This window comes from Gymnodraco acuticeps, unplaced genomic scaffold (genome assembly GCF_902827175.1).
Source record: "Gymnodraco acuticeps unplaced genomic scaffold, fGymAcu1.1, whole genome shotgun sequence".
Classification (NCBI taxonomy): Eukaryota; Metazoa; Chordata; class Actinopteri; order Perciformes; family Bathydraconidae; genus Gymnodraco; species Gymnodraco acuticeps.
The window spans coordinates 2,162,703-2,181,668 of record NW_022992308.1 but is presented as its reverse complement, the minus strand read 5'-3'; the positions used below and the strand labels follow the sequence as shown (position 1 = coordinate 2,181,668).

General features: G+C 41.9%; 1 protein-coding gene across 4 annotated transcripts in view; it reads left to right on the top strand.

The window, feature by feature from the left end:
* LOC117541063 (cohesin subunit SA-1) overlaps positions 1 to 18,966 on the top strand; it is a 49,758-nt gene that overhangs the window by 382 nt on the left and 30,410 nt on the right. For 3 of the 4 annotated variants that reach the window (XM_034208131.1, XM_034208133.1, XM_034208129.1), the window contains exons 2-11: positions 625 to 714; positions 1,408 to 1,504; positions 1,785 to 2,006; positions 3,094 to 3,190; positions 3,509 to 3,585; positions 3,929 to 4,133; positions 11,243 to 11,394; positions 11,642 to 11,839; positions 15,403 to 15,501; positions 17,261 to 17,340. In XM_034208131.1, coding sequence (XP_034064022.1) covers positions 686 to 714; positions 1,408 to 1,504; positions 1,785 to 2,006; positions 3,094 to 3,190; positions 3,509 to 3,585; positions 3,929 to 4,133; positions 11,243 to 11,394; positions 11,642 to 11,839; positions 15,403 to 15,501; positions 17,261 to 17,340 — 1,256 coding nt within the window. In that variant the 5' untranslated portion in view covers positions 625 to 685. Of the gene's footprint in view, positions 1 to 149; positions 250 to 624; positions 715 to 1,407; positions 1,505 to 1,784; positions 2,007 to 3,093; positions 3,191 to 3,508; positions 3,586 to 3,928; positions 4,134 to 11,242; positions 11,395 to 11,641; positions 11,840 to 15,402; positions 15,502 to 17,260; positions 17,341 to 18,966 lie in introns of those variants that run through there. The other variant, XM_034208130.1, reaches the window with a different exon arrangement.

Here is an 18,966-nt window from a genome sequence, read left to right as displayed (position 1 = left end):
GCCGGGTGTGTTGCCATCTACTAAGCAGAATTACTTGTTTTGAGTGACCAATGATCATCCAGGGACCTTCTGTAGGGACCAATCACCTTCAGATCTAAGGAGGCGTTGGCCAATCAGCAAAGATAACACTTTGCATACTTTTACGCGCCCTTGAATCTACTGAGGACAGAATAATTCACGCTAAATCCTCAAAGATTGGAACAAACTGATCGATTATTTAAAAAATCATTACTTAAAACGCCGTAACTAGTAAGTAATTATTCGATTAGTATGTGTCGCTGTAGTAGCTAGCTGGCTACACGTCTTGGAAGTTTACCTTTTCTGTTTTGAAGCTAAGGGATCGTCGGCTAATGCGTCTTGTCCGTTAGAAACTCATAACGAATAATCGGACATTTCCTTCATTAGCCAGTATATTTTTGTCTCATGTAATTAATGTCGGTCGACAAAATATATATTTAAGCTAGTTAGAATTGCGGTTGCAAGTCCTTTAACTAACTAGCTAACGTCATCTTAGCTAATGCTACGGGCATCGTTAGCTTAGCCAATGCTAGGTGTTATCTATTGGGTAAGGAGTAAAGTTAGCTTACTAGTCTTGTAACCACTTTCGTATCTTCTCCCCTACAGTAACTGTCACTGCAACAGTGCAAAGATCAACCTACCTGTAGATCTAAACCAATCACTGAAAATGGCAGCTGGAGACTCCTCATTTGAAAGGTAAAGACAGACACGCCTAGATGGTTCCTTTTGCCACCTGAATGTGTTTAAACCCACTCAATACTTTAGTGACTAAGTACAACTTAATCAGTTTTGGATATTTAATTTAGGATATTTATCATTTATCCTGCATACATATATTTCTAATAAGAAAATGCACACAAATGAACAGCACAGTAACAATCTGCTATAATTGAATAAAGAGTTGTCAAAGACAACATTTTCTGCTTCACAGCCACAACTCAAGTATATATATATATATCCAATTATGTTTTGCTCTATATACAATAATAAAGCTTGTCATCTATAATTGCCTCATTGATAATATCCACAGACCTGACATATGAGTTCATGTTCACTGCCCCAGCAATATGTGTGCATCTATAACAGCTAACACATAGCCAGTTAAAAGTGCTGGAATAAAACTATGAAAAAGTAGTTTGAAGGAACACAGTTAAATGGAGTAAATACAATGATGATAACATATTGAGGTACACTGGGAGTCTCCTAAGTTATTCTACTGTTGGCCACAGAAGCAGAGTGCTACAGTAATGTAAGGAGTACAAATACAAACTTCTGAGCTCAAATTATCAACATGTGTATCTAAATACCTGTCTGGCTTTGTATTTGTGTTAACCTTCAATATTTGTTTATGCTGGAGGAATGTATTCATTCTGTTTTCTTGTCCGTTAGTCTTGACGAAATAGGCAACTTCTCAGATTCTGGCAGTGACTACGAGGCGACATTAACATCCACAAAGCGGAAAACACAGGCAGTGACTGGTCCAAAGGTAAATGATGTTGTTCTCTCTCAAACTACTTTACTCTCATTTACAAACCTATAGTTTGCATTATTTACAATGGAGTAGATAAGGGCAAATATACATTTGTTATTAATTAAATTGCATCATTGTCGATTATCTTTCCGTTCTTAAAAAAAGCCTATCCAGAGTCGTAATAGCTGTGGTAAGCCTGTACCTTATCTTACCATGGCTACCACTAATTCAGTTGACAACATCAATTCACCTCAAATCCTCTGCTGAGCTGCCCTCCCTTTTCTTTCATCTAAAGCTACCCAAGAGACCCAGGCATAAAGCTGCATTGAGGGGGTCCAGCCTCAGTAGCACTAGCAGCTCCATCCCCACCCCTCCAACCCCCCCCCTGCAGCAGCAGTCCCGAGGGAGATCCAAGCAGGCCTCTCCTAGACCGGTGACAAGAGAGAACGAGGGGAACAGGGGAATCAGTGCAAAGGATATCTATGATGCTGTCTGCTCTGGAAAGAGTGCCATGGTGGTGAGCAAACCCTCAGCTGAAGAGCAAAAGGGGGAAGGGGTTATAGAGATAAACACATGCAGGGATGTACTGTAGGTGCTGAAGGAGCCATGTGTAATGAGAAGAGAAACAAGGCTCTAAAGCAACAATGACAGAGATTATCATCTGCTGTCAGTGGCTGACTGATCTGACCCTACAGAATTAGCTTTGATACGCAAAGAGGAAGGAGTGCTTTCACTGGGATGTGTAGTCAATGATTGACAGCATGCGTCCATCCCAACCTTTGTTGTTCTGGTCCCAATCTCTTCTGGTTAAAGACTACAAAAAAAGGATCACATAACAATAGGAAGACAAAAAAGAGTGGTAAGCAGTAATAAAAAGAGTCTGTCACTACAGTGTAGAAAGGCAGCACACTGCAGATGGTATTTCTAGGTGAAGACAACACATTCAGCAACTCTGCATTTCACAACATTATAGTCTGTTACGGAAAGGTTTCTCAGTTATTTTTGTCAATATTCTCCTCCCTCCTTCCTTTTTTATATATATTTTTATTAATATTTTTGAATTATTTAAATGTTACACTGACAGTATTCAAAGCAGATTCGAGTTGCAAAATGTAGTCAACTAATACATTTTCCAATCCACTGTTTTCCGCCTCTCAAATATGTAGATTTCCAGCTTTTATCTTTTTTTAAACACACATTACACTTGATATATTTGGGTTTTTGACTGACCTCTAAACAAATCATCTTAGACTTAGAGATACTCAGATGGACATTTTTTACACATTTCTCACATTTTATTTACCAAAAAGAATCTGTGGATTATTCAATAATACAAATAATTGTTATTTGAAGCCCTACAGCAGTTTCTTAGGTAGTGTCCATTTATTTGTATTGGTGTCATTGTTGCCAAAAAACATGAGCACGAATATAAGTGGAGAGAACTTTAGGGCATACCCACATATGTGACTGAGAAAACAGAGGCCATTGTCACGAAGAGGCTGAAATCCATAATTGTATTGAATTATATATTGTTATATGATTCATCCACCCTATGATCTAAACCCAGCGTTCTCATTGGCTGCTTTCTCCTTGTCAATCTGAAGACGGTGGTGGACGAGTGGCTGGACAGCTACAAGCAGAGCCGAGAGGCGGGGCTGCTGGTGCTCATCAACTTCATTGTTCAGTCCTGCGGATGCAAAGGTCAGAGGTCAAGAGGGAGCCCACGCGATGGGGGGGGTGGGAGTCAGAGTTCAGGAGATTATCTTTCCAATTTTAAGCTCAGGCAATGATTAGCACTCAACTATCGATCTCCCAATGCGGTAATGATGCTATGTCTAGGTGCTGTGTTAATCCTCTGTCCATTGACAACGCAATATATCAATATTTTGTGAGAGTAAAATAAATTGAAAATAAGTCATACCATGCCATTTAATTTTTTAGGAGAACCAGAATGATTTCATTGCTACCTTTATCTATGTTAATGTGTTTATCTCTCTTGTGTGGAATACTTGTGTACAGGTGTGGTGAGCAGAGAGATGTTGGACAGCATGCAGAACGCTGAGATCATCAGCACGCTAACCAAAGAGTTTAATGAGGTAAGATAATTAAGATTTGTTTCAATACTTACTAGAAGATAAAGGTTATTCTCCCAGACCTGCGGGTTCAAATCTAGTTCATCACAATGTTTCTCATCCAGTCTCAACTGCAATTTGCTGAGAAATCAACAACCTCTATATCCCAGGATATTGTTATCCCAAGGACGAGTACAGTATGATTGAACACACCAATTAAAATCTCATGCTGATAATTGGACACATTAATGAGTTAATTACTCCGGTTTGCCACTAAATTGTCATTATAGCAAACCTCTGCCTCAAATAGCTATGATGAGAAAAGTGTAAGATATTTTCGCTTTTTGTTTTTGCTGTGTTCCTCCAGGAATCAGTGAACTACCCTCTGTGTACTCCAGGCCCTGAGCTGAGGCGTTTCAAAGCCAGCCTGTGTGAGTTTACTCGGGTTCTGGTGCGCTCCTGTAGGAACAGCCTTATTTTTGACGAGTACCTGTTCCCCTCCCTGCTGGCTCTGCTCACCGGCCTGTCCGACTCGCAGGTCAGAGCCTTCAGACACACCAGCACCCTGCTCGGTAAGTACATCTGTATAGTAATGGTGCATAAAATCAGGGTGTCTGCGGGGTCTTAAAAAGTATTAAAAGTTGATCAATCAATTTAGCGAAAATGAAGACTATTAAAACGTATTACAAAGTATTAAATGGCATTTTCCAAGGTATTACATTTTGTAGCTTGTTTTCAATAAGTATATAAATTGTCCAAAGAGGTTGTATTCTACAGTTTGCCTGAATGTAATCATTGCATAGGCAGTGTTTCCCCTAGGATGGAGTCATAGCAGCGTTGCTAAGGCACGTGGGCCCAGCATAATGTGAGCGTGGAGCGCGTGGAATTTTTTTAGTGCGTGCGAAGTGCGCCCCACCAATTTGTTTCTATGTGTCTGCCAGCACAAGAAAGGCTCTTGAGGCCTAGTACCAGGGCCGGTTCTAGCCAATTTGCTGCCCTAGGCGAGATTTTATATATAAAGAATAAATGAAAAATCTCTACTAAAGACAAATACACTACAAAAACAGAAACTTATTGACATAGGTCATATACGTCAAAATGGCTTTAAATGTATTCAGTATTGTATGAACATGTTTGAATTGGGGGGTGGACGTCACATCCTCTAGGGGGGTCCGGGGGTATGCCCCCCCCGGGAAGATTTGTTTTGAACATTTTAAAGTAAAATGCTTCAATCTGGTGCACTTTGAGCACACAATTACTAGAGACTAGATCTAGGGGGTACAACTCTAAAACACCCATATGAAATATATCTCTTCAACTTAAAACAATATTTTTGGTTTACTGTCCTATAGTATACATTGGAATGATTTCAAACCTGTTTTTATTTATCCTAATAATTTTAAAGTGCCTTGGAAATATGTGTTTACATCATTTGTAAACATATATTTGTTTGAGACCCACTGTGATAACTTAGACTAAAGTTAACTATCTAAACACTCAGAGAGTCCTTTACCTCACTGAGCCTCTCAGTCTGACCGGAGAGCTCTCCTCCACCCTGGTTGTAGAAACATCTACTTCTTATATCCGTTAGCGCAGCTAGCACCAGATTCTAATAACAACAGCGCCAGTACCGGTGCGCCCTCTCTCTCCCTCGCTCGCTCTCTCTCTCCCTCGCTCGCTCTCTCGCTCCCACGCTCGCACTTTGGCTGTGAGCTGCGGGCGCCTGATAAGCCAACATCCCCCACTTTCATTACTTACAGCGCCCATCCTACAGGGCAAATGAAAAGTGTAACAGCGGTGAAAAGGGTGTTACATTTACTTAATTATGAATGTTGTTACATCAAGGCCAAAAATTAGGATGGGCGCCAACGGTCAAAAAAAAATTTCTCCTCCCAGAGCTACCAGCGCAGCGCCCCCCAGATCTGGCGCCCTAGGCGACCGCCTATGTCGCCTATGCTAAAAATCGGCCCTGCCAGTACAGACAGTGGCAATGTCTCAAGATTTAGCAAAAATACACCTCTATTGAACATACAGTAACACAGTAATGTGAGGTAAAGTGTGTCGCCAATGTAACCGGTTAAAACTCGAAGTGGCGATGAGGTCTAAAATGTATGGAAAGGGTCTTAAAAGGTATTAAAGTATACTTCAGGATTCCTGCATATACCCTGAAAATGGAAAAGTAAACACACTCAAAACTGACTTCACAAGAAAACTTTAAATATAGTTTTGAGTCTAAACCTATTGATTGGTGGTAATCCTGTAGGCATTGAAGTTTTTATTTTTTTTAATTTATTCTACTAAAATCATACAAAAAACAAAAACGTATAATTCATACACACATGCTGAAGCATAGCTTATGGGGAGTAGCCCTCCCGTGCATCATCATTAGCATCAATATAATAATGGCACTTATTTCGTCAAAAACGTATAGAAATTAAGGAGTACAAAAAAATAAAGAAAACTAATGAAAACTGGAAAAAAAATAATAAATAAAATAAAAGTTAGGGCAAGAAAAAAAGTGAATGCATATATAAGTAATACTGGGAATATCAAATACTTGTTAGCTGGAGTAATCTGCAAATATAATTGTTTTTACTTTAGTTTTGAATTGTTGATGACTAGTAATACTTGAGAGGTCTGGGTGAAGTCCATTCCACGTTCTAACTCCGATTATGGATCAGCTGTGTGATGTGATGGTTGTTCTACAGGGCTTGCTACACAACCAGTTAGGATGCCTGGTTGGGTGTTTCCTGACTGTGGTTTGGAACTGCTTTTGAATGTTAGTAGGCATTTTGTTATGGTAAATGTTGTGCATAATCAGTACTGTTTTAAGCTTAACTATATCAACACATTTGAATAGATTGAGTTTTTTAAATATGGGAGTTGTGTGTTCATATTTACCAACACCACAGACTATTCGTAATACTTTTTTTTTAGATGTTATTATTTTTTGTAGATTTGTTGCGTACGTGTTTCCCCATATTTCGGAGCAGTAATAAAGGTAAGGGAGAAATAGACTGTTATAAAGAGTTCTGTGTATTGCACGCACCCCCAACTCTGACTGACTTCCCGCGTCCCTGTGTAACTGGGAAACTGATAGAATTGGATCATAAGATCGTGGTGTTTTTGCAACTTCAGCATAGGGGATTGGGATGTTTATTGAACTTCGGTTTAACACATGTATGGCTCTGCCGCTCAGCGCTGCTGCTTGCTTCAGTCTGTGTCTGCGTTCTTTCGCACCTGCCTGTAATCTGAGAAGGTCCCGCCTCTCTGGGTGGCTCCCGCCCGGAAAATCTTCAGTAATAGCCTATCAGATAGCGCTGTGGGCGGGACATTGCTCGTGTACACAGAGTGGTGACTACAGCCAGAGAAACGGCCGCATCAGAGCCAAAGTTTTATCGGCAATTTGATAAAAAAGGCCGATACCGATAATCGGTCAAATGCGGAATATCGACCCCTAATTTCTACTCTCAGACTTTGTATTGAATAACATGTAATTTGTTTTGGCCACATTAAGGGATAATTTATTAACTGCAAACCAGTTACATAGTATTTCTAATTCTGCATTAACAATTTTAACAAGATAACCAAGATTATGATGGGAGCAGAGAATGGTGGTATCATCGGCAAACAAAATGAATTTTAACATGTCTGAGGTGTTGATAATGTCATTAATATAAATCAGGAACAGTTTTGGACCTAATTGATCCTTGAGGGACTCCACATGTTATAGGAAGATTGTTTGATTTCGCCTCGTCTATGTCCACATATTGTAGCCTATTTATCTGTCTTGACCCATTCTTTGGCTTGACCCCTTATGCCATAATGTTCTAATTTGTGTAGCAGTATGGTATGGTTCACAGTATCAAAGCCTTTTTAAGGTCAATGAATATACCAGCTGTAATCATTTTTTTCTCAATGTTGTTGGTAATTTCTTCAACCAGTTCAATTACTGCTGAAGAAGTAGTGATTTTTCTGAAATCCATATTGGCTGGGGCATAGTATATTACATTTGCTGAGGAATGACTCCAGACGGTTGTTAAAGAGTTTTTCCAGGATTTTTGAGAATTGTGGTAGTAATGAAATGGGTCTATAATTATTAAAACTAGATTTATCACCAGATTTGAAAACTGGAATCACCTTCGCGATTTTCATTTAATTGGGAAAAATACCTTGTTGGAACGATTTATTGCATATATTTACTAGGGGGGCTACAATGTTTGGTGCAACTTGTTTAACAATATTCATACTAAGTCCTAAATAATCTTTGGACTGTTTACTGTGTTGAGTATTAAAAATATCAAGCAGTTCATTTTCTGTAATTGGGTTCAGGAACATACTCTGTTGGTTGCAGTTTTTCATAAAATCATCCACTTTAGATGAAGTTGGGCTGATGTCACTCGCCAGGTTGGGGCCAATTTCAGTAAAGAACTCATTAAAGCTATTTGCAACATCCGTTGGGGTTTTCCTTCGGTTTGGAATTTCTTGAATTCATTTCTGTTGTCAATTATTTTCTTCTTCATTATGCTATTTATTACCTTCCAAGTGGTTTTCATATCTCCTATGGCATTTTCTAATTTTTCAGAGAAGTATCGTTTTTCACAGTTTCTAAGGATTGTAGTCAATTTGTTTTTATACAATTTATAACCACTTTCATCTTCAGTGCTTTTACTTTTCAAAAACGTCCTATAGAGTGCATTTTTCTTACAGCAAGCGTTTTTCAGTCCACGAGTGAAGCAGGGTTTTGAGTCATTATTATTCCTGTTGCCAATCTTAATTTTAATATATGGACAACAGTCGTTCATGTTTTGCATGAAAATCCTTACAGACTCATTATAGGATTTGTTTACATCTTTAATCTCAAATACTTCTTGCCATTTTTCATTTTTTAAGTTAATATTTAATTTATTTAGAGAACTGTCATTTAATGTCCGCTTAGTTATGTATGTATTTTGTTCTTTGTTATTTACAGGTTCTTTTCCGCAAATTGTGAATATTGGCAGGTGATCACTGACATCAGTGATGAGGGCCCCACTATGATGTTCCGTTTCAAGGACGTTATTGCAAATGTTATCAATTAACGTTTCAGTAGTGCTAGTTAACCTGGTTGGTTTGGTTATTAGAGGGAGAAGCCCGAGAGAAGAAAACATATCCATGAAGTGTCTCGCCTGTTGGTGCGAGTTGTATTTTATAAATTAACGTTGAAATCTCCACACACATAAAGGTTTTTAATTCTATGAGGTCTGAGCATTTTTTCTACTTGTTCATTAAATTCCTCAAGATTACTTCCAGGCTTTCTATACATGCATGAGACGAGTATATGTTTTTTCTGTTTTAGCTCAATGTCTACGGTGACAGATTCAAGGAGGTTGTTGCAGCAGAGGGAAAGACTTTCTACCAATCTCGCAGAAAGTGTGTTTTTAACAAACAGTGAAACCCCTCCACCTCTTTGGAGTTTGCGATTCATATGAAAAGCCATATAATCGGGTAAAAAATTGTCAACAGTGTTTGAGTCAGTTTGCCAGGTCTCTGAGATTGCAATGATGTCAAAAGATCTATTTATGAGTTGAAGATATAGTTTGATTTTGTCACTATTTGCATTAAGGCTACGGGCATTAAAGTGTATTAATGAAAAGCCATTAATAGCTTTAAGTTCTAAGTTAAAAAGTGTTTCGCTGTAGTAGCAGCAGTTGTTGGTAAGATTCCTGAAGAAATTAGAGTCTGGGTCAATGTGGGAGTCGAAACAGTTATGTCTTATTAGATTTTCATCAAAGAGATTTAAATCCTTAGAGTTCACTCTGGTCTCTGTGGTCACTGGGACTGGGTGATTTGAGTCCATGGTGCATACACGGAGGTAAGTTCATGACTGATCATACAATACAGAGGATTTATTTTAACACTCAGGACAAAATACAAAACTGAATATAACGGATTATTATCGAGTGGTCGATGTAACTTTTGACTCACGCTTAATGAATGAAGTGAGGGAAAATAGTGCATAGATGTAATTGCATTATTTGTCAATACTTTACCAAGGAGTCATATTCTTATCCTCAGAGTTCATTCAAATATAGATAAGTCCTCCCTGTCCTTCACAATCGATACTTTTCCTTCGTTTGTTTTGATGAATATTTTACAGTCCCTGGTCCAGGTAGCTTCGATTTTGTTCCTCTTCCTCAGGTCTCTCGCAGTTCTTGCGATATCCACGTTCCTTTTCGTGAGGTGCTCGTTAATGTAGATTCGTTAATGTAGATTCCGGCCCCTTTCAGTTTCTTGGCATTTATCATCATACAAACTTTTGTCTTTCTGTTCACAAGTTTTATGATCACCCTTTGGAATCCACTTTCCGACGGCTTCCCAAGTGTGTGGCAGATCTCAATCTCCTCAGACTTCAGGTACACGCCACGATCGTTAAGTGCCTCGAGCACCTGTGTTTCGACCGAATCATGTCCGTCTCTGTCTGTAGAAAGCGCAGAATCTCCTTTCACTACCTGGGAATATGGTTTTATGATTTTTAATCCGGTCACGATAACATCCTCTTTTCGGGTGTGTTGTTCAAGCTCCTCGATCCTTCTCTCCAGCGTGACAATCTTCTCGTCTTTTTCCTTCATTATCCTCTCCATGTTTCCGATCGTTTCCAGCAGTTTTTTAATTGTTATGCTGTCATCCTTTCGGGTCTTATTTAAGTCACTTATATCCTTGGTAATACTGGATAAAGCGCCCTTAATTTCTAGGAGATCTGCGTTCGCAGCATTCGCTCGTGTCGCAATCTTGAGAAACAGGTGAAGTCACCTGCTAAGGGAAGAAATCTATGCTCCGTGTGCTCCGTGCGCTCCGTGCGCTCCGTGACACCAGGGGGTTTTCCTCCTGCTTTTCTTGGAATAATACAAAAGTACTCCATTCAGCTGACATCTGTTTCAGTTGTTTGAGAAGTTATTTTGTTTTTCAGAATGTACTCCTCCTGTAAATGTTTCTCGTTGTTTTTTTAAACCTCAGCCTTTGAAAGCCCATTAATTTGATTGATTTCCACTATTCAACTAAAACCACAAAATAAAGTCCAACAGCTAATTTACACTTGGAGCAGGCTGGTTAGTACTGTTTGTTGGGGAATAATTTGCTTAGGTATTCAACCTTTGACACAGTTCATCATTTTCTCCTCTCACTGTCTCCTTTTCCACGTCATAGTTCTACGGCCTTGGGTATTGCTGCTATCTCTCTTAAGGAGGGGCAGCTTGGGCGCATTGTTGTTGCCAGTCTATGACAGAGCACAAGCCGCCATGAGGTAGTTTACTGTTCAGGGACATAGGTTCCCTGGCGCACATTCTTTCCTATAGACGAGAGCTCTAGTTAGATGCAGGGTCCATAATTGTTTAGTCTCGCTGATGAGGAATGTTGATTATTACACTCTGAACTAGTTAAAACCTGGAGCTACAGAAAGAGTTCTTCAGAATTGGTTTGGCAACCGCTGTGTCAACTCGTGACACACCACCTGTCTTGTCAATTATTTTTTTACTCAAAATAAACCGTCAGTGTTTGCCATCAAAGCTCCAGCTCTCCTCGTGTCTCTCTGAGTCCTGTTTCCAATTGCTTCAGAAGTTTCCCCCACACTGTTGGCCGTACGATACATTTAGATGTGTCAGTGCTCTCTATCCCTGACAACCTGCATGCTTCTCTGTGTTAGCCATGAAGCTGATGACTGGGCTGGTGGAAGTGGCTGTGATCGTGTCTGTTCAGCAGCAGACCACCCAGCGGCAATACGACAAGGAGAACAGCAAGAGGGCATCTGACAGAGCCTCTGACGGACTGGAGGAGCTGCGGGCCACCATTAGTCAGGTGACACACACACACACACACAAACAAACACTGATATAAATGCACGCACACTATCTCATAATAAAAATGTGCTGTTTTTTTCCATGGGAGAGGATACAATTAGTGCTTGGAGAGATCATACTAAAGTATTCATATTGAAGACACTTTTGCAAGAAAAAGAGAACATGCTCTTTGCCCTTTTTTATGTTTAAATGATGTTCATAATAAATACAATCCAGAAATTCTCATTGACATGTTTGTGTTGTAGCTGCGGGAGAACAAAGAGGAGGTATCCTCCATGATGAACGCTACGTTTCGTGGTGTGTTTGTGCACCGTTACCGGGACCGGCTGCCTGAGATCCGGGCTGCTTGTATTGAGGAGTTGGGCGTTTGGCTGATAAATGACCCCGAAGACTTTCTGAATGACGGATGTATGAAGTACCTGGGGTGGACCCTACATGACAAGGTAGACACATAGAGACAGGACTAGAACGAAAGAGTTAAGTAATGTTTTTACCTTAAGAAATGTTTTTGCATTAAGCTTCTATTTTGGATAAGAGTCAAGCTCTGATTGTCTGTATTTAGGACGTCAACACGAAGAAATCTGCAAACGACCCTCAGTTTGGATTAAGTTTCATCAGATTTTTCATTCTTATCAAATCAACTTTGAATGCTTGCAATGTTGATTTTCTGCAATTTCACAACTGTTGTTTTGTGCAATTTTATTTCTCGATTTTTTTGTTTTGTGGCTATACAAATATAATTTATGTTGCTGTAATTCCCCTTTCACACCAACGCGGTTCCAGGGCCGGTTCGGAGCTAGAGCCTGATAAGCACCGGTTTTCCTGTTCACACCGCAGCGGAGCTGGCTCTAAGCAAGAAAAACCGGTGCTTACCAAGCACCAACAAATTGTCGGTCTTGAAGCAAGAACCGCATACGTCGGAGGGGGGCAAGATTAACCTGAGCTAACAGTTTATGGCGAGTACGGCAAATACAAGTTGTAACAAGCAGTAGCGCTGAGCAAAGTGACTAGAACGTAACCACACACTTTATAAAGTCAGGCAACACTAACCAGGCTTCTTGGGATTCTGTTTATTTGCGCCTTACTTTGACCATCCGTTCGCTGTTATTGATCATTGTGGAGAGCAGGCAGACGTTTTGTTTTGTATTATAGCAGTTATCGGATGGAATCAATACATGGGCTGCACAGGTTGTCCTGTCCGACTATCACAAGTAGAATCATAATGAAAAATACGCCGGTATAATGTGCCTGTAGAAAACGGTTTATGCCACAATAGGATAGCAACAACAAGTAGTCAAGATAGTCAGTTTAGCTTCGGTTGCTATGCTAACATCACCCATTTTATACCAGAGGAACTTTCATAACAGCGTTGTGAGGCCAAACCAAGCCCCCAGGAAGTGCGCCGGAATCTGATGAAGACATTCGTTGTGTCCAAACGGCGGTACTACCGCAAGTGCTAGGACTGTCTTAGGGAAGAAAGCTTTTAGTTGTGCAGCTCCACTAACTTGGAACAGTCTGCAAAAATGTTTAAAACTGAGCACTTTGGTTCCCCTGCATCATTTTAAAACTCGGCTGGGTGACATGCTGTTTGATACTCATGGTACCTGTCACTAGGGATGGGTATCGTTTGAAATGTATCGATTCCGGTTCTGCTTATCGATTCCGGTTCTTATCGATTCCCCGTTTCAATTCCAAAATTGTAAAAGAAAGAGGTCAAACTGTTAGATAATAAAAATATCTTTATTCTTTTAAGCTTTAACTGACATTTTTACAAATAAAAAATATACATGCAATACAAATGTGTTGCACAATAGCTGTGCTTTATTTTAACTGAGCTATGCCTGTGGCAAGCTATTAACAGGCATTACACTGTGCCTTGTCTTTTTCTTTTTTAGTGTAGTGGAGCCTCACTTCAGAGCGTTTACCGCGATCAATCTTTGGTGTTATGAAGTGACTGAGCTCGTGAACTGTCTACGGGAGGGCGGGGAGAGCCTCACTGCGGCGCAGCTTACATGATGCCGTTTAAAAAAATTAAGGGCGGTGCCGGCCGTCAACGGCCCGCTGACGACCGGCCGTTCTGTGATTCTCCAGAACACACAGATGGCCAGTCCGCCCTTACCCTGTATTCCACCGCCGCCGCAGACGGACCCGGTGGAATACAGGGTCTACCGTGTTTAGGAACCGTTAAGCAGAACCGAAATTGTGTATTTTGTATGGGTACCCGATACCCGGCATTTTCTTATCGGTTCTCATCTGGAACCGAGTTTCGGTTCCCAACCCTACCTGTCACTGAAAATAGAGTTTGTAAACTGTACCCTGTAATTTATGTCGTATGTCGTCCTTATTGTTGTTCTGTTGTTTCAATGTGCTGCAGGTCACCCTTGAAAAAGAGATATTTTGATCTCAAGGGGCTTTCACCTGGTTAAATAAAGGCTACAAACAAACTACAATTTCCGTATCAGTCCGTGACGTCACTGGGCCCAGAAAGACTTTTCCCCATTGGGAAAGAGACGTCTGTAAATCAGCGGATACTTTTAAAAAACTAAACTACCCAGTATGAACTATTGTATAGCCCTTATTAGAATCATTCGGTCCTGAAAGTTGTAAAATGCACTAAAAGCCAAATCTAGATTTATTTTCTTTCTCCACTCATTCTACTGAGCCGAGAGTGGGAGCTTGGGGGGGCAGGGCTTAAGGGGCGCATGCTCTGTGAGCGCACATACGGGTTCTTCTGCTCTGACAGCTAGGCATGATGGGTAATCTGTGACGTTTCGCTCTCTCAAAAGTTGGGCCATTTTGTCCTCATGCACCAATGAGCAGCTCTCATAGGAAAGAACGAGACCCCGCCTCCCACGCTGTATCCAGTTCTTATTATACATCCATGGGCCAAACAGCGTCAATTCATACTGAAACACATTCACTTGGGGAATTGGGGATATGTATCAGCTGCTTGTGTGACAGTCAGACAGTGAATACTTTACAGCGGCCGCTGCCTTGTGAGTTAACGGGAGAATAAACTCCCGTGGAAGAGCAGCACTGCAGCGGTCGATAAATGCCGCTGAAACACATTAATAAACAATGAACCACGGCACTCTGGAGAAAAGTATAAGGTTGGAGAAGTCGTTATTTAATTTAATCTGGCTTCGTATGATTAAAAGTAACACGATCATCAACCCGACGCAGTCCCCCATTGTTGTTGTTGTGAACGCCGTTGGGGAGAAAATCAGCGACGTAAACGGTGGCGCCATGACGCAGAGGCAGCACCAGTCGGGCTCTGGGCGGTGTGAACAAAACGGTGGCTGAAAAGATCCGGTTCCGACCCAGAAGAACACTAGCACGGAGCTAGAACGGGAACCGCGTTGGTGTGAAAGGGGCATTAAGATTGCTTCTAGACCTGCCACCTATACACTCGTGTGTATCCCTCTATATTAGCTAAAAGCAGGACGAGAAACATTTTCCCACAGTACAAATTATGTTTGAAAGGGCTTATGGCCAACAGATATTGATTCTGTTGGATAAGATCATTTCAGAAATTCAAGGCATGTATTTAACCAACTATTTATACATGTTTTTAGAATGTAATACTAATGATATTAGTTCAGCTTAAACCTAATCTGCAATTAAGCAGAACCACCCAGTTCAAACAGAATGAATAAACATGCAAAAGTAAAACCTGTGCCCCATTCAAATGTTAATTTATAAGTTTAAGGTCAACGTATTTTGAATGAAGCTTGAAACTGTTCAGTACGGCCCTTGAATCTCACCTGTGTCACAGTGGCAGCAGCTGTTTGTCTGCAGCTCTCTGCAGGGCAGCAGTGGCTTTAGGCATCTTTTCATTTTATATTCAAGATTTATAGTCAGAAAGCCTCTCACACCAGACGGCGCTATTGTAGAATATCTGTACACAGACCCAAGAAAGTTCACATACTCTACCTCACACAAAGAGAAATGTCCTCTCGGTCTTATATCAGTCTGTATGTAGTTTACAGTGTGTTTCTTTCTTCAGCAAAGTCCAGTGCGTCTGCAGTGTGTCCGTGCCCTGCAGGCCGTGTACCAGGAGAAGGAATTCATTGGCCGCCTGGAGCTTTTCACCAGCAGATTTAAAGTGAGGCCTCCCTCTGGATTGGACTCACCTCATTTAATGTCTCTTTTCCCCCTCCTTCTCCCTCCTGTCTGTCTGCCTGCCTGTCCGTCTGACTGTCTGTCTGTCTGTCTGCCTGCCTGTCCGTCTGACTGTCTGTCTCTCTGACTGTCTGTCTGTCTCTCTGTCTGTCTGTCTGTCTGTCTGTCTGCCTGCCTGTCCGTCTGACTGTCTGTCTCTCTGTCTGCCTGTCCGTCTGACTGTCTGTCTGTCTGTCTGTCTGTCTGTCTGTCTGCCTGCCTGTCCGTCTGACTGTCTGTCTCTCTGTCTGTCTGTCTGTCTGTCTGTCTGTCTGCCTGCTTGTCCGTCCATCTGTCTGTCTGTCTGTCTGTCTGTCTGCCTGCCTGCCTGTCCGTCCATCTGTCTGTCTGTCTGTCTGTCTGTCTGTCTGTCTGTCTGTCTGTCTGTCTGCCTGCCTGTCCGTCTGACTGTCTGTCTCTCTGTCTGCCTGTCCGTCTGACTGTCTGTCTGTCTGTCTGTCTGCCTGCTTGTCCGTCCATCTGTCTGTCTGTCTGTCTGTCTGTCTGTCTGTCTGTCTGTCTGTCTGTCTGCCTGCCTGCCTGTCCATCCATCTGTCTGTCTGTCTGTCTGTCTGTCTGTCTGTCTGCCTGCCTGTCCGTCCGACTGTCTGCCTGTCCGTCTGACTGTCTGTCTGCCTGCTTGTCCGTCCATCTGTCTGTCTGTCTGTCTGTCTGTCTGTCTGTCTGTCTGTCTGTCTGTCTGCCTGCCTGTCCGTCTGACTGTCTGTCTCTCTGTCTGCCTGTCCGTCTGACTGTCTGTCTGTCTGTCTGCCTGCCTGTCCGTCTGACTGTCTGTCTGTCTGCCTGCCTGTCCGTCTGACTGTCTGTCTGTCTGTCTTTTCTGTCCGTCCATCTGTCTGACTGTCTGTCTGTCTTTCTGTCCGTCCATCTGTCTGTCTGTCTGCCTGTCCGTCCATCTGTCTGACTGTCTGTCTGTCTTTCTGTCCGTCCATCTGTCTGTCTGTCTGCCTGTCCGTCCATCTGTCTGCCTGTCCGTCCATCTGTCTGTCTGTCTTTCTGTCCGTCCATCTGTCTGTCTGTCTTTCTGTCCGTCCATCTGTCTGTCTGTCTGCCTGTCCGTCCATCTGTCTGACTGTCTGTCTGACTGTCCGTCTGACTGTCTGTCTGTCTGTCTGTCTCTCTGTCTGTCTGTCTTTCTGTCTGTCTCTCTGTCTGTCTGTCTTTCTGTCCGTCCATCTGTCTGACTGCCTGCCTGTCTGTCTGTCTGTCTGTCTGTCTCTCTGTCTGTCTGTCTGTCTGTCTCTCTGTCTCTCTGTCTGTCTGTCTGTCTGTCTGCATACCCTCTCTTTAATCTATTGTGTCAGCTTATTGTTTCTATTTTGCTGCCTGCCTGTGTCTGTCTTTGCAGTATTATTGTGCCCCTCCCACTTCTTTGCCTTTTTTTATTTATTTTTTATTATTATTCACCGTTCTGGTTTGTTGTGTCGGTCTTATCCTTTGTCTCTGGGTGTGTGTCTGGGTTCATTAATTGCTGCCAATTACTGTTGGTTAATAAGCTTTGTTCAAACACATACAAACCCTCCTAAGCCACATGTGCTGCTGCAGATAAATGGTTTTCATGCCATGGCTTAGTGCCTGATCAGTTGGTTTGTATGCGTGCATGCATGTCTGTGGGTACTTTAATGTGTGTCATTTTTACACCCATGTGTCTGCTGGCATGGCTGTTCTTCTGTCTGTTTAAGGAGAGGATGCTCGGCATGGTGCTGGACAAAGACCTGGATGTGGCAGTGGAAGTGGTCAATCTGTTGCTGCTGATCCAACAGTGAGCACTCTCTCTCTCTCTCTCTTTCAATTCAAAGGGGCTTTATTGGCATGAAAGTTAAAAGAAACAATGTTTCTACGTCATGGAGTGGAGCCGAAGGACTGTTTTTTTTTTTTTTTTTAATCTTTTTATTGGCTTTTTGACAGACATCACAATGGCAGTACAGTAGGTACACATGTATAGAAGATGGTCTGTAGGAAAATTAAATAGTTACCTCACCCCTCCCTCCCACCCTCACCCCTATGGGCTATGATCACATTATAAACAAGACATAAATCAAAAAGTTACAAAACATAAAACGCCAGCATCAAAAAAAGAAAGAAAAAAAAAGGGTAGAAATTCCATGAAATACAAAGACCAATAACTGAAAATTACATAAAAATACGGATGCTTCTTCATGTTAATAGTCAGTCAAAATAAATACCAGGGAAATAACGGTACTGCAAGTTACATGAGGAAACAGAAGACAAAAAAAGTAATGGTGAATGTATTAGGGAGATAAGGAAAGGGGGAAGTGAAGGTCTCTCCTCCCCCCCCCCCCACCGGGTTCACTCACACCTCATCAGCATCGGGGTTGATTGTAAGGTCATTGATTAGCAGTAGTAAGGGAGTCCAGGTCTTATGAAAGAGTGTCAGGGATCCTTGTAGTGAAAATCGTATCTTTTCGAGATTAATACACTGTAATAGTTCCTGTATCCACCTGTCATGTGTGGGTGGGGAGACGTGCTTCCACTTAAGAAGAATGGAACGCCTGGCCAGCAGGGTTGTGAAGGCGATGACCCGCTGGGTCGTGGTGGGCATGTTCTGTGTTGGGGGGACGCCAAACAAGGCAGTTAGAGGGTTACGGGGTATGGGTGTGTTAAGGGCCTGCTCAAGGGTTTTGAAAATACTAGACCAGAAGGCATTCAGGCTGGGGCATGACCAAAACATATGTGTGTACTTGGCAGGAGATTGCTTGCATCTGTTACAGGCATCGCTTCTAAGAGGAAATATGTTTGGCTAGTTTAGCATTGGTAAAGTGAGCCCTGTGGAGCACCTTACACTGCATTAGACCATGCCTAGCACAGATAGGTGAGGTTTGCACCAAACGAAAAATGTCCCTCCACTTACTGTCAGATATGTCTACACCCAACTCACCCTCCCAGGACTCTTTTATAGATGTAGTAGAGGCTAGGTCAAAGGAGGCAAGTTGCCCATAAATAGTAGATACCAGCCTTTTTTGGTCACAATCAAGGGTGAGAAACTGGTCAATTCCTGACTCAGGGGGGGGCGGTTGGGAAAATGGGGAAATTGCTTTTGAGCAAAATGCCTAATTTGGAAGAAGCGGAAAAGATGACTGTTTGGCAGGTGATATTTGGCTGACAAGGATGCAAAGTCAGAGAAAACCCCATCCTTTTAAATACTACTGATTGTGACAAGCCCGTTGGCCGCCCACATTCGGAAGGTGGGGTCCGAGCAGGATGGAGAGAATGAGTGATTATTTAGAATCGGAGCTTGGATTGAGGCTCTGTGTAAGCCATGTTGCCTTCTGAATTGAAGCCAAATCTTAATAGTACTGGTAACAATTGAGTTGACTGAGATTTTGTGCATCATGGGAGCAAATCACAGAGTGTAAGGAGCTAGAGG